This window comes from Chironomus tepperi, unplaced genomic scaffold (genome assembly GCF_022539635.2).
Source record: "Chironomus tepperi strain 1889 unplaced genomic scaffold, CSIRO-AGI_Ctep_v1 contig_453, whole genome shotgun sequence".
NCBI lineage: Eukaryota > Metazoa > Arthropoda > Insecta > Diptera > Chironomidae > Chironomus > Chironomus tepperi.
Window position 1 is genome coordinate 554799 of NW_027226575.1, and position 15445 is coordinate 570243.

General features: G+C 31.6%; 1 protein-coding gene across 1 annotated transcript in view; it reads right to left on the reverse strand.

Annotated features, from left to right (window-relative positions):
• The window catches only part of LOC139098786 (uncharacterized), a 28066-nt gene extending 14097 nt beyond the window's left edge, over positions 1-13969 (reverse strand). The window contains exon 1 of the mRNA XM_070651093.1: positions 13557-13969. Within this exon, the coding sequence (XP_070507194.1) occupies positions 13557-13614 (58 nt within the window). The 5' untranslated portion in view covers positions 13615-13969. The remainder of the gene's footprint in view (positions 1-13556) is intronic.
• Between the last annotated feature and the right edge of the window lie 1476 nt (positions 13970-15445).

Here is a 15445-nt window from a genome sequence, read left to right on the forward strand (position 1 = left end):
GGTTGCCCAGCACTGACGTAGATTTTTGCTAAATTTTACTGCCAATGATAGATTTTATTCGAAACTGAGATTTTGTCGTTGCTGATTTATTCTATGGATTTTGATAAAAATCTTTGCAATTTATTTCGTGTACTGGGATATATTCCGTGATACTTTAGAGGTGTGGCTATAAAATTCGTTAAAAAATTAGAATGCTGGTTAAAAATGACATTCAATTTATGCTGATGTTGATCTATTTAGTTACGAATAAATCTATGTCAATGAATTTAGAGAATTCTGAGATTTTGGGGTTGCAGCAGTGCTGTTTGAAAACTGATAATTTGAATATTAAACACGCAACGTTGAAGTGAGGTGTGAGCTTCATGCTGTGAGCCGTAATTTGAAGTGTCTCGGTTGTATTTTTGCTTATTATTTCTGAAATTGAAAACCACACTTTGAGCGGCATGCTGTGGATAACCTCATTTTTTGCCATCAAAATTTGCAAAAAGAGCCGTCACCAGTGCTGAAAGACAACATCGCACACATTTGACATTTGCCATCAACAGCGACTTTATGTGTCAAACTGATAAAACGTGAAATTTGCAATTTTTCCAAAATTGCTTACTTTTAGATGCATTTAAAGGATAATAAGCTTGCAGTGCAACTAGTGGCATTTAATAAGGAACATCATGACTATACAATTGCATAACACAGCTGTGCCACTGCTGGATATGAATTTCATTAAAATTTATAAATCTATAAAACAATATGTTGCTTTAAATCTTTAAAATCTACACAGCACTAAGAACTAAAGCTATAAATTGCTTCCATAACCTTTCTCAAATCACAAGTCAAGCTTCAAATTTTTTTTCATCATTTTAATGGATTTCACAATTTCCATTTACTAAAAAAACTATCTTTAAAAACTTTCTTGTCTCCTTCATGTCATGCACAAATTTTAATATGTCATTGTGATAAGTAGTAAAAGTTACAGGAGATATAAATTAAAGAGGGAAATTAGTGTTGAAAAAGAGCAAATAGTTTTACGATGCCATTAAACTGAAAATTCTCATTTGCATAAAATAAAAGGTACCAAAAATTTCTAAAATTAAATTTTAACACATTCGTGTCAATTTAAAGTTCAAGAAGGTAATTGTGTGCTTGAGAATGCATTCGTTCATCCTATACCTGAAATTAAATTTACACTATGGGGATGGTTGGAAGTGACGTCACAAAAATTGAATTTGAGGTACATGTGTCACTGCAGAGCTGGAAGTCGCCTCAAATTTATATTGAGTCGAGTCAGAACTCGAGTCTTATAGGCGACACGACTCCATATGCCATTCAAGTCAACTTCGAGGTTTACTCAGGATTTGTCACGTCCGAGAAACAGTGTCTTAGACCCCAAAATTCTAATAATTAAGTGTACATCATTGCTAGTTCCAGTCTGACTCTCATCCTGGTTCTCTTGTCTATTTAAGGATAACTCTGACTGGATCTTAGAGAGGTCATGAATCACAATTGATCAACATGACCATCGAAGTATATAAGCAAGTGTACATGAAGAAACCACATGCTTTCTATTCCTGAACATTGTCCATAATTTACATACAACCCCGATGACTAAGACAAGATAGTGAAAAATGGTACAATTCAAATAAAGACAGGTGTTGATGAATATCTAAAGCAAAAAAGAACTTTAGGTATGCAATAAGAGAATTTTCTTTATTTATGTGATATAACTAGAAAATTCATACTTACATCCATATCCATGTATGGATAATAAATGTATGAATGAAAATGTAATATGAGATGAAAGGATGCTCATGTTCATATCACAATATTAGTTTGCTAGCTAAGCTCTTGTTTATTTTTAGAAAAGCGCACAGTTGATTGCTGCCATACTTCGTATTCATTTCACCTCATGCATTGTATATGTACTGATATAAATATTTGATGTTAATGATGAAGATAGTGATTTGATAAAGTGAGGAAAAAGTATTCGCTGACGTTCATCCCTTCTATTATTATTACTTTTTTTCAATTTTCTCGCAACAGCCGTTGATACACTTGTGCAAGATGGCTGCATACATAAGCTCAATAGCAAATTATCAGTGCAAAAAATTATGAGCAACATTTGCGTACACGTTTCTAAGAAGAACTAAACTTAATTGAAAAATCGATGACACTTTGCGTCATCATGTTATAATTATGCTTCTTATTTTGTATCTTCTGTTTTGACAGTCTTGTTCTTATTCAGAATTTCGATATTTTTATGGTTTGCGCTTTTTTTTTATTTTTGGGTTTTCCTCGCTAAGGGAATTATTGACATTTCCGCATCTGCTGTTTACATTTTCTATTTTTATTACAATATGCGAGAAAAATATTGTGATTTTGGTGGCATTTACTTAATGTTTTTAAAGGATTACTTAATGTTATTGAAGATCTTTTTGTTTACTTTTAAGTCATAACCAGAGTTATTGGAATTTTGAGTTTTGATATTGTAACTAAAATGGTGATGGGGGATGAGGTTGTATACTGATGTGCTTAGAGATATCGTGAAGTTTTTGGTTAAATTTGATGAACGGAATATGGATTCTATCTGAATTAATGTCTTCAGCATGGGGCAAAACTCTGGAAATTCTTACAATTCTTGAAACAACAGCCAACAATATCATAGAAAGGATCTCTTTCTAATCGACTGAAAGCCACAAACTGGATACTAAGTAAATCACAATGCAACTAGTGATATCAGTTACAAGGAGAGCTTGGTCTGAACTCGACTCTATGCCCAGTTGACAAAAATGCGTTATAACCTGTTAAAGGCAAGTCAATGTACAGTTAATGCCATCAATCTTTCATTACTCGAATGTTGAGCATGATTAAAGTATCAATCCCTTATTGTCAGTCTTAGAGTCTTCTCTGATCTGAACAATCAACAATCTTGCTTGCTTTCGAATGTGCCAATAAGCTGCAATTTTCTACAACTGTATCTAATTATTTTTTGAGATTTTCAAAGCTTTAAATTGCAACGTGTTAATCTCGACATTTTTAATCCTTGCTCATTTAGCAAATACTAGCAAATGAGAGCAATAAGTGCTAATTTCTCTAAAATCTAGATCCAAAGCAAAGTGCTCGTCTACCCAAATCAACAATAGCATATTGCAACATTCATTAACAATTATAGTTTAAACTAATGAGCACAGCAGTGGAAACAATTTCAATTAATTGAACGTTTGAATAAAGTTCAAAATTCATTGTTCATTGATTTTTTTTTGCCATAATTCGTATTTAAAACAGGAAATGGAAGTCATGAAACTTTTTTCTTCTTTCTGCTACAATTTAAAAATAGGAAAAAAGTTTCATGATTGCTGCGGAAATGGTTTTAATGGCAAATTTTACAGTTTTGGTGTTTCAAATTATTTCCTATGAGCAACTGAAGCGAAAAGAAACTTTCCCTACTATACTTCCTCCCACTCACATTTCAATTGGCTTATTTTTCTTATATTATCGCAATTATGTTGGAGAATAGAACATGGTGAGAAAGTTTTTTACTTCTCCTGCCAAGCTCGATAAGTTCTTTTTTTGTTCTTCTTTACCTAACTTTCTTCCGGTATATCTCATTGACTCACACCTAGTTGCAATCACAATGAATAAAATAGTCACGATAAGAAGATGAAAAGAAAATTACTTCTTGTGGATATATCCTTGGGGATTGTTTTTTAAGGACGACAAGAAGTCCTTTTTTTATTTTGGAAGAAAATTTATATTAATTTGAATTTCTATTAAATTTACTTTCGAATGCTTGAATTTATTTTCTCGTTCCATGCACATAAAATGAATTTTTGGATACGAAATGAAATTTATTTTATATTAAATTAAGAGAAAAAAGTCTTGTTGAATTTATTACGAATTTAAAATTACTTTAGAGTTCAGAAAACTTCACCGAAAAACAACAAGTCTGTTGGAAATTGTGAGAATTAAAGTTGATTTTTTTTTCTTCCTTTATGCTGAATGAATTTGTGAATTAAATTTAATTCTGATTATTTGATGAACAACTTTTTGTTGATGTTATGCTGGTTTTTGTTAGAATTGGAAATATCAAGTTTGAGATTATATTTTAAGAATGCATTAAGGAGACATTGAGAGACAAGGATTTTATTACAATGTAAAAGATAAATGGAGCCACGAGCAGCACAATAAAGTTGCTAATGCAACGATGCGTAGGCTAGGTTGGTGCGTAGGTGGCCAGACGTGATGATGCCTTGAAGCAACCGTGATGGCTGATTTTGATAGAGTTTGGCGATGAAATGTGATATTTCTTACAATGTGTAGCTTGTATTGAGTGTTGGCAGATATTAAATGATTTGCCATACAACCATAGAGAAGGAGGCAGCACAACAAGATAAACTAGCATAATTATCTGTTATAGCCTGGAACAGAAATGGGTTACTGCTTTATAAGTGCCTTACAATTCATATTAGATCATAGGCAATCTATATGGAATCAACTTGAACTCTAAACTCTGTATAAATTTCAATTTATGCTTCTCATGGTCTATGTGCTTCTTTCTGCAATTTGCGTGGGTTTTTCATGAAAAAATAACTTCCAATCCTAAATTATTTCAGTCAACAGATCTGATTGCCCGACAATACATCAAGTCTACCCTCACCATACGCCACCCAATCAATTAAGCCCGAGCAACGCCCCTGCCATCCTTAACAGACTTGATTGTACATGGAATATATTGATTTTCGAAAATATCAAGATTAATTCAGATAAACAGAAACTTTTCAGGAACAAATCAAACTTTTCTTCGCATCCATACCCTGATTTGTACAAAATTTTGCAATTTTCAAAAAAAAGGATCAGATTTACAAAAAGAATCTTTATGTTTGGGTCAATTATCTTCTGCAAAATCAGAAAACTTTACTTCTCTAATTTCCTACGTATCCATAAAAGTAATAAAAAAAAACTTCAGCAAGCTCATAAAGGTTAAACGAACCAATTCGATTGAATTTAAATTTTCTACTTAAAACTTTTCACTTCCATTTCTCGACTTTTTTTTATTCTTCCATCAGCAAAAATTTCTCTTTGAAAAATCTAAAAGGAAGTTAAATCAAAGTCAAAAACAGTTCAATTTCAAAGCTCCTTTTTACAATTTTTGCAACTTATCCAATGCTGCAATACATTCCTTAATTAGCTATAGAAAAGTAATAGTAAATAAAAGTGATTCAGTTGTAACTAACTTTAATGGATTGCTTTAACATTATAAAAATTAAATTGAGTGAAAGAAAACTGACATTAATGTGGCATAGAGCAGTGCTTCTGAGTCTCAACAGAGGAGAATGTTCAGTTGGAATGAACTTTTTTTAGTGCCACTTACTGCAACAGTGAAATGGATGGATGTTAATTGTTGCATTGTTATCGTTGGAGATGCTGTAATGTAGGAAGGATGTCGGATGTATTAATGAAAAAGGAGGGATCACTTCAATTTGCAATTTGAGAATTAGTTTCAGTGGATAAGCAGCAGTGGCTATCTTTGTATGGTCCTTTATGGATTGCCATAAAAAATCTCATTCTGAAGTTTGCTGGCTTGGTTTTACTAGGATTATGACTCAAAATAGTTAGTAAATACTCAAGTACTCATTTCCGAATTGCGTGACTCTGATTTGGTGCCGGATTCAATTTAAATCTGGCATAATGCCAAAGTCATGCCGATCGGGTGTCGGATTTAAGATCAATTAGCCAATTTGTGACTTTATCATGATCATCAAGACTTATTTTACACCAGTCCAGTGTAGCTTTGAAATGATGTCGGATTTCAATCGAATTCGACAGCAAATCAGAATCACGCAAGTGTGGAACCAGATTTTTGATAGATTATCCGACTTCTGCTACTCAGGATTCCTCATAGTTATGATTTGTATAGAGTTGACAACAAGCTACTTTACACTACCCTTAAAACTAAGCAGTTTATAGCCACATCTAGAAATTCAATGTCTCGTATAAGCAGATAATAACTACTTATGTTTATCCTATTCCCAACACCACATCCCTTTCCTCTACTGTAGTATATATTTTATTCCTATTCTACTATAGTTACTGACATTTCTGATGGCAAAATGTGGTTTCATGTTTCCATTATATTTACGAATTACACCAAATAAAATAACGAAAAGTGTCTGTAAGTGAATAGACCTAACGGATAGAAGCAGAGAAAATATTCGAAATAACATTTCGTGGAACTCAAATTATGTACTGTATAGGAATGCAAAATAATGAGTACTACAAATTCATCACTAAAGGTAAGCAGGTAATTTCAGGAAAAATATAATAAAGCTCTAAGCTCAAAACATACACACAGCAAAAAAAAAGGGGATCGAAGAAAAGAGAAAAGTCGTGACTGAGAACAATTTGTCTAATTATAGCCGTAAACTTTATTATTCGAAATTTTCATTTCTCTTTTCCTTTTCATTTCGTGAAAATATTTTTATCATCAAAACGTTTATCGTTTTTATTTTTCTGGCGGCTCATAAATTTGTCATTTTTTCTCATCTCTTCTTTTATTTTTCTTTTCTGTATTTGCCTAGCAGCAAACTCTTGTGTGACTGCATGTCTCGTTTCTTTTGTCAGTCGATGTCTTTCTGTTTACCCTCGAGGATTTTAAGCACAAAAAAGAGAGAAAGATAAAAGAAAAAAATTATGAAAATTTTTACCCCCTCCCTCCTTAGTGCTTATTCTGTTTCTATTTTCAGAATATGCCTTTTCAATGTGAATGAAGGCACTTCATCACTATAGGATGCACATTATATGTGAATATTTAAATGCTCACTTTGAGTTTTAAAATCTGGATCAAACGGAGATTCCATTAAGATCGTATTATTTCAAGCACATGAGAGGGGAAGTCAATTAATGCATTCATAAATGCATTTATCTTTACATCTCATCATAAAATAATGAGTGATAAATTACTTGATGTAATTGTGTACATTAACAGGCATTTTAAAATGCTTCCGGTAATTTACTCCATCAAAATGTCATTATGTTGTTGATCAAAGGAAATCTATTTACTTACTGTCTCAATTATGGAAAAAAGGAGTTTTAAATGCTCACAAAAAAGTGCTGTGTGATTTTTTACACGAACAATGAGTGTTCTTGCTAAATCTGAGATTGTGAGGAGCTCAGCTGAAAAAAATGATTCAAAAAGCATTGTCATGGATATAATCTAGACATTTATAGAAAACATCTAGAATAGCTTCAGATGAAAAATTTGAAAAGTAGGAATTATTTTGAAAATATTTTTCATTCATTTCAATTTAGATTTAGAAGATTTAAAATTTCATTATTTTGTCTAAATCAAGTCTAAATAATAGGATTTGTCATTTCATTCTTAGCGACACAGAAAGTAAGGAATGACAGTCATATAGAATCTGTATGAAAACAACACCTGAAGCAACATGATCTTATTGATCATCCACACTTAAAAACCTGCAGAGTATAACTCTGTGCTGATGCTAGTGTGTGCAGCAGCTAATTAAAGACTCTAGTTATTCTAACTTGCGTCCATGTCAGGTCTATATCAATTATTCTATCAGTTACATAGTATCAAGGTTCATTTCTATAAAAGGCTTTGGATTTGAGCTCGGAAAGTCCGATTTCAACACTAACATTCGTAGTTCGCAGATTGCAAATGGTAGGGTTTGAATCCGTGAGTCCAATTACAACACTTACTTTCGTGAGCTGCACCTTATCAACTGAACTATCAATGCCTTTCAAATGTCTATGATAATTCAGCCAGTTTAACTTGTAAAGAACCAATTGAATTCAATTCAAAACCCAATCATTCACAACTTAAAGTCATTGACTACATACACAAATAATTCATACAGCTATCAAATTCCCATGAAAAAGTTTGAAAAGATAGCCATTAAATTGTAAAACTTCAAAAGAATCTGTTCCTAGAAAAAAAAATCTTCTCCTTTCTTCTTCTAAATTTTCAATGAGAGTTTGGCAATTTTTGCAAGCTGATGTTGGAACTAGAAGTAAAAAGTTCTACAACAGCATGAAAATTAGATCAGCAGAGATAGAAATGTCTGGCATTTAAACGTTGATTACATGATTTATAGATAGAATTTCGATTTATTTTCACCTTTACAAATTTTATTCTTTAATAAAATGCTTAAATCTGTTCCTAATTTATAACAAATTGATGGGCAAAGAAGAACAAAACAAAGCGACCTTTTTCCGGCAGTTGAATATAAAATTGCTATGGCTGAACGACACGTGTTTGAGAATTTTTCATTTGGTGCCATAAATAAAATTTAATCCACAAGGAATTACGTCTGATATTTATGAAAAAATTCTCATTTTATGAGCAGAGATAACGGAAGCTTTTTATAGGAGGTCTAAAAGTTTGTATTTTGTAAACACAAATTTACACTCATTCAAAATTAATTAAATTTTGCTTACTCAGATGCCTTAATAGAATTGCTTTAGTCTGGTGCTGTTCATATACAGCACAGCAAATAAATTTGTCTAACCATAATTTCATTTGGCATGAGTTGATGTTTATTGTGGTTAAGAATTTTCTCTTATTTTCTTCTGTTGATGTTTACTTCATGTCTTATGCCATGCACAAGTTCACATATAAAATTAACTGGAATTTAAACTTTTGAGGTGTCATAAATAGGAATTTAAATTTTTTGGATATAAAATTTTTATAATCCTATTAAAAGTTTCCATAATTTTACTGCACTTTAAATTTGATTTTGATGCTTTTTGAAATTTTTTCATTGACTGGCAACATTGGGATACCAAATTGTGGTTTTATGATCAGATATGATTTTTTGGAATGGCTTTTGCGATGTGATTTGTTTATTTTAGGTATTAAAATAAACAGTTTCAATTGTATCAATTGATTTTTGAATAGTTTGGACTCTGATTTCAGTCCTAAGGTGACTTATCATGACTATGACGTTGTCAAAGCTTAACTCACATCTTCTTGATGATGGTTAGGATGATTTTTAGATAAATCGTCATATGACGGTCGTATATCATCATCCCAAGCGACACCAAATGGAAGTCATCTAAATTTGGCGTCCATATAGCTCAGTTTACTCAAATTCCAGTTCTTAATTAAACCATCAAATTACAATACAGGAATAAAACAATTTTCGACTAAAAAATTTATCCGTTGGCAGCAAAAAAGTACTAAAGCTCTCAAAAAAAGCAACAAAATTAAGCCTCAAAGTGAAATAATCCACCAATCATCATTTTAAAGAAAAAGTTGTTCTGTTTTACCAGAAATTCCACCTAATTACGGTAAAATATTCCACAAAGTTAATTTTTCGTGTGATCTCACTTGATTAAATAAGTTCCAATGCTGCTTAATAAAATTTATAAAAATATATTTTTCAAAATTGTCGTACAATAAAATGGAAATCTAATTTTCTGGATATTTCAAGCGATCAAATATTCATTAAAAACCTTTTTCATTAATTTTATAAGTAAAAAAAAGTCCTTAAAAAACTTTCAAAGAATTGACTACAGCTCATAATTATTTACACTTTCTATAGTCAACAGCTGTTGAATACAGCTCGTAATCCACATAAAGAGTAAAAGTTCTTCATTGTCGTCACAAGTAAGAGAATGATTGTGAGGATGAGTAGGAGTTGGGGATTGGGTATGGATGGAGCTGGCGCTTTTTTGGTGGAGATTTAAAGATTTTGAATTGAAATTCATACTTGGTTGGTACATGGCAAAAAGAAGGTGCAATTAATAGGGTTCATTTAAAAACGCAGGCCTGCATCCTTAGATGAACTATTAGGTTCAACCGAAAGCTCAAGGGCTGCGCGTCTTAAATGTAAAACTACGATTATTGCTCGAATCTTAACCAAAAACTAGTCATGGCTGTATCGAATTGGCAACAGTTTATTGTTCAATTTGACTCTTCACCGACCTGTTGCAAGCTGCTGAGTGCTAGATTTTGCATGCAATTCAGATTTTCAGATTTATCATTTAATTTTGTCCGTTCAAACATAATGTCTTGGGTGGCAATCTAGCAGAAGGATGATTTGAGAGGATTTAAGGGTCACTCACACCACTTGATTCATATTTCCGCTGGAAATTCTAATTAAATTTAAACAATAATCCTGAATACCAAGAAATTGCTATGAAATTCCCAAAAAATACAACCTCAGTGCTGTTTGTCTGACACCATCAAAACACCAAAACCACCTGAATCATTCCCATCATCAACCAAAAAAGCTAAAAAATGTTTCGAGATGCCATTAAAATTTTTTGAAAAGAAAAAGAAAATCTCATTTTTAATGGGAAACAAAAGTAAGTAGACTGAATGAAATAAAAAATGTGTTATTTTACGACGTGATTTATTAATTTTTCGGAAAATTTTTATTGTGCTCTTAAAGAATTTGAATCTTTTGTTTCGTTTTTAAATTAATTTATGAGCAATTCGCAAATTAAAATAACATTTTACAAGGATTTATAGACTTTTACTCAAGATGGTAACACAATAACACTTTTTGGAGCCAAAAGAGAATTCAAAGAATTTTTTCTCTCTTTCAAATTAATTCCTACCCCATTCCCAAGACGAATTCCTTCATTCATGCCTTTTTTCGGAAATTTCTCTCCACACCCTGAACACAGAATAAAGTAAAATTCAATCTAATTTGATGGAAAGGAAGTAAAAAAAGGCTTAAGCAGAAGCAAAAAATGTTTTACGATCATTTCTTTTTGTGCTGATTTAATTTCATTTTTACTTATTTTGCATTTTATAATATGCAATAAAAGAGAGGAAAAGAAAAGTAAGTAAGTGAGTGATGGAGACAGAAAGATATATGTGAATCGGAAAGGGTAAGTGGAGCACATAGAAAAGGGTTCAAAAAGTATCCAAAATAAAAATTTTTTCTTGCCTTTATTCTGAATGATTCAGGATTATTCTCATTCGTTCCTTTTTCGTGAGTTGAAAAAAAAAAGTTTTCATTTGGCAAATGGAATTAAGAATAATTTGCTTTGGGGGACGTTCATTAATTACGTATCACATGAAATGTATTTTGGAATCTAGTCACGTTTTATAGCCCTCATTAGTCATAAAGAGAATTGAAATTCTAAACTTCAGATTCTGTCCCGAGCGACACAAATTAAGAAGGCTTCACTAAACCTCCTATATTAACAGGAAGCCGTCTATTTTCAGCAGCTATGAAGATGCTAAACGGAGGTTTAATGAAGCCTTAAAAGCTCCTTGGCTGATGCTTCTTCTTGTGTGGCTCGGGTAAGCCCTTTTAGTCAGCTGTAACCCTAACAGGCAGATAGCATACTTTCATGGTACAAAATGACAACTGAGGCAAAAGCAGTATATTTGCCTGTTAGGGTAAACCATGAACCTAACTGCCATACAACTCCATTTGCCTTACATCGCTGTTTAAATAACAAGCTAAAGAAGAAGACGACAAAAAACTTTTTTTGTACATACAAAAAAATCAGCAAAATGAACAAAAAAAAAATTTGAAAATTTGCGGAATACATAATGACATAGTAAGAATTGTTCTTGGCTTCCGAAATGTGAACAAAAAAAAAATAATAATTTTCATAAATTAATTAAGTTTCAAGTATCCCTCAGAAGTGGAGAGGAATTAAAAAAAATTGCGGTTGAAACATTTTTTTTTTTGCTTTTCTAAAGCATGTGTTGTGCTGAATGAGAATTATTGTTTGTTAGAGATTCTAAAGTTAAGCTAAAATTCTGTTTCGAGAGTTTTGAGTGTCGGTCAAGGTTGAGATGGGATAGTCATCAATTATTTAGAAATTCTCAAGATAATTACAAAACTGTAGCACAGCAGATCGCATGCTGACTTATATGGACTATAAATTGTATCGACAATAAATCGAAAATGGTATTAATAATGTATGTAATAGCCGTCATTAACCTGTCTACTCAATGTGTTGTTGGAACAGGTAAGTAAACGGAATCGACAACGATTTATGAAACAGAAAGTAATTTTAAAATTAACTGAAATTTTGGCCATGAAAAATCAAAATCCAATTTTGATGGAACCGACTAAATTGCCTTAATCTTCTTAAATAGGTTTAACAGCCTTGCGCCACTAATTTAGCCTTGACATACTCGGCATCAGGTAAGTGCGAGTTCGGTTTAAGGCCGGATTTAAATGAATCTTACCCCAGACAAGAGTAACGCTGGCCAGGAAGCGGGTTTATAGCCATTTATTTCATTAAATCATGCTTATCTTATTTTAAACTTCTTTAGAATTTATTTCCATAATGAATAATCCACACAAGCACTAGAATCTCTATTCAGCAATACTACACGTGCTCACATATATATAAAGTTTATTATTAAAACCTTTTCTGTCTGTAGCACATGTTAAGAAGAGAATTTTATTTTAAACTTTCCAAGAGAGTAGATTAAAAGAGTCCTTTGGCATTTTTTGATCGATTGTGGCTTTAAACTTATGAGGTCCTTCACATTTGATATTTAATTCTGTTTTCTTGTTATTCTTTTGTAATTATATGTCAGCACGACACCACTGGATTCGAATTTTCTTTATAAATTTGGACGAATTTTTTATTCGAGTTGATGGTATTGAGGAGTGATTTTCTAAAAGGTTGAGACTCATTGTATAATGAGGATAATTATATGAGACATAAAATGTGCAATTAAGTCCTTTGTCCGCTTATTATCCCAACAATTTTATTTGATTCTATCGTTTGAAATTCTTCTTAATTTACCTCTTTTTCTTCAACCGAGAGGAGTAACAAGAAGAGCTTTGACCGGGATTTTACATGGAAAAGTCAGCTCAAGTCAATTTAATTCCATACAAAATTCGAGTCAACTTAGAGCTCAGCTAACAAGGATGAGTAAAGTGGATCACTTCCCCAAAGTGCCACGACTTGAAGGACACAAATTTACAAGTGACCTCGCTCCGCTCCTGCCTCAATCTATCATCCCTTAACTACAGTATTACGCAATAATGTAAATGTACATCCACAAGACGTATAATTAGTTGTATCATGCGATTCGTAATCCAGTAAATGTTTTGTTGCTGAAGAAGGTGTCTCATGGGACATTTCATGCCAAAATTATTTACTTCTGTTGTTTGAGAACTTCGTAGAAGGTTGCAAAAGTAAAACTAATACAGTTTGTTTTGTTCGGAACTTCTTGGTAAATATGAGTTATCATAAATATTGCTTCATAATTTATTAATGAAATTTTGATTAAATTATTTTAGATTTTTTGAGGTTCTTTAAAGATCAGACAATTCCGATATCACAGAACCTCTACGATTTTTTGTGCATGCACGACATAATAAAGGCTTAAATTTAATTGTGAATAAAAATTCATTTTTAGTGTCGTCCCCATCATAATCCGCTAAAAATACATAATTTTTTATGACACAATGCGGGACTTAATGAAGTGCTCGTCCGAGCATAAAGGCTGACCCTGTCAGTAAATTTATTATGAGAAATGAAATGAGAAATGTCGCGAGATAATCAAGTGTATCTTCTTATTGGTCATTTGTGGACAATAATTATGTACTTACTCGAGCAACTACCAAATATAAAAATTCCAATGAATGTAATCCAAAGTGTATCCTTCATTTTTATAATAATTGCATTAAATTTCCTCTAATTTTTTTTTACTTTTTTTTTTTATTTTTTGTCACATGAAAAAAGTTTTTTAATTTTTTTTTTCGTCACTTCTCTTAACGATCACTGCTTTTCACTGCTGAATAAATGATGTTGATGGCATCAAATTTCTCGCCCACTTAAAAAAAATGGGAAATCTCATGCGCTACGATTGTTATTTTTTTCTCTAAATATTATTTTCTCATCGTTATTCACCTTCTGATGCACGTACACACGTAGTCATGTATGTACAACTCTTAACATGAATTTTACTAAATGCCGAAATGATGAATTTTATGAAATATAATTTTTCACTTCCTCACACACATTATTCACATAACTTGGATAAAAAATCTGAATGATTTTTGATTCTTTTATGAATTATTAATAATCTCATACAATCCACCGTTCTGTGTGACATAATAAATAAATAAATAATGACTGCATATTGAATATATTTTATTAAATTTTTCACGTCACTTCATGATTTATTCGAATTTTTCACATTATTATCTTCATTTACTTCTTATATTGTGAATTTTAACTTATTTTTATTTTTATTTATTTATAAATAAACATTTTTTGTGTGTTAAAGTATAAAAACACTTGTTGTATATTTGCGATCCTTCAAGCGCATTCCGAGACTAAAGAGGATTGTAGGTAGAGCACGGAAATTGTCTCTTCCTCGTTGTGCACTGGAAGTGGATGTGATAGTTAGTTGCTCAAATTGCTCAATCGTGTTTTAAGTTCAACTTCGTCACTGGAAGTGGAAATGAAAATCTGGGGGAGGACATGCGCAATGATGATTTTTTACAGAGCTTTTCATCATCATCGGACTCGGCATTTTACGTATCGTACGTAAAAAATCATTGAAGTCATTTTCGTTTCAAAGCTTCAAAGCTCTTGACTCTCTTATCTCCTCTAGTCGGTCTCGTTTTTATGATAATTTTCGTATTTTTTCTTCAGTGTTATGAAAACATCAATTACATAATTACGCTAATGATGATGATGATGATGATAATTTATATCTGCTTTAATATTCTTTCCGTCTCCTCTTTGTGCGAAATTTCTTAAATTCCTTTATTCACTCTGCTTATTTCCTGTCAAGTTCATGGTACGCGTGAAATTATTTCTCACCTCCCCCACCTCCTGTTCTTCATGTGATGATGGATAAAAAGGTTCCTTCTGTATAATTTTATTTTTTATTTCCTCCCATGTATCATAATTATTATATGTACATAAATTCTTCACAAGAATTCTCTCTTTTTAATATTTATTAAGGGACTTAGGAATGGAATTTCTCGCCTTATTCTTCAAAATTGTATGATGAAATAAGTTTTTAATTTGTTGACTCATTAAAATAAATTTTTTTGTGTGCCTCTCTGGTTGGCGGATCCTTTGAAGATTTTTAATTTAATTTATATGACTCTTTTACTTCCAAAAAAAGGAAAGTTTTAGTCAGTGGAATTTTTTTTTCTTGTTAATTTATGCAGGAATTTAATTATGTCTAGAATAATAATAGACTAATTAATTAAATAAATATGTCAATTAAATTTAATTATTTGCAATAATGAGTTTAAGCGATTATGTCATGAACGAGAATATTACATAAATTCAATTGTTCATGAAATTTATGATTTTTGATTGAATTTTTGGGAAATTGGAGCTTGTCAATAGTTATTAGATGTGAACTATATTTAGAAAAATTATCAATTTGAATTCATTTTTTTCTGGGATTTTTAGAATTTCAAAAAAGGAGGTGATTTTAGCTTAGGACTTAAAATCAGAACATTTGTTAAATTCT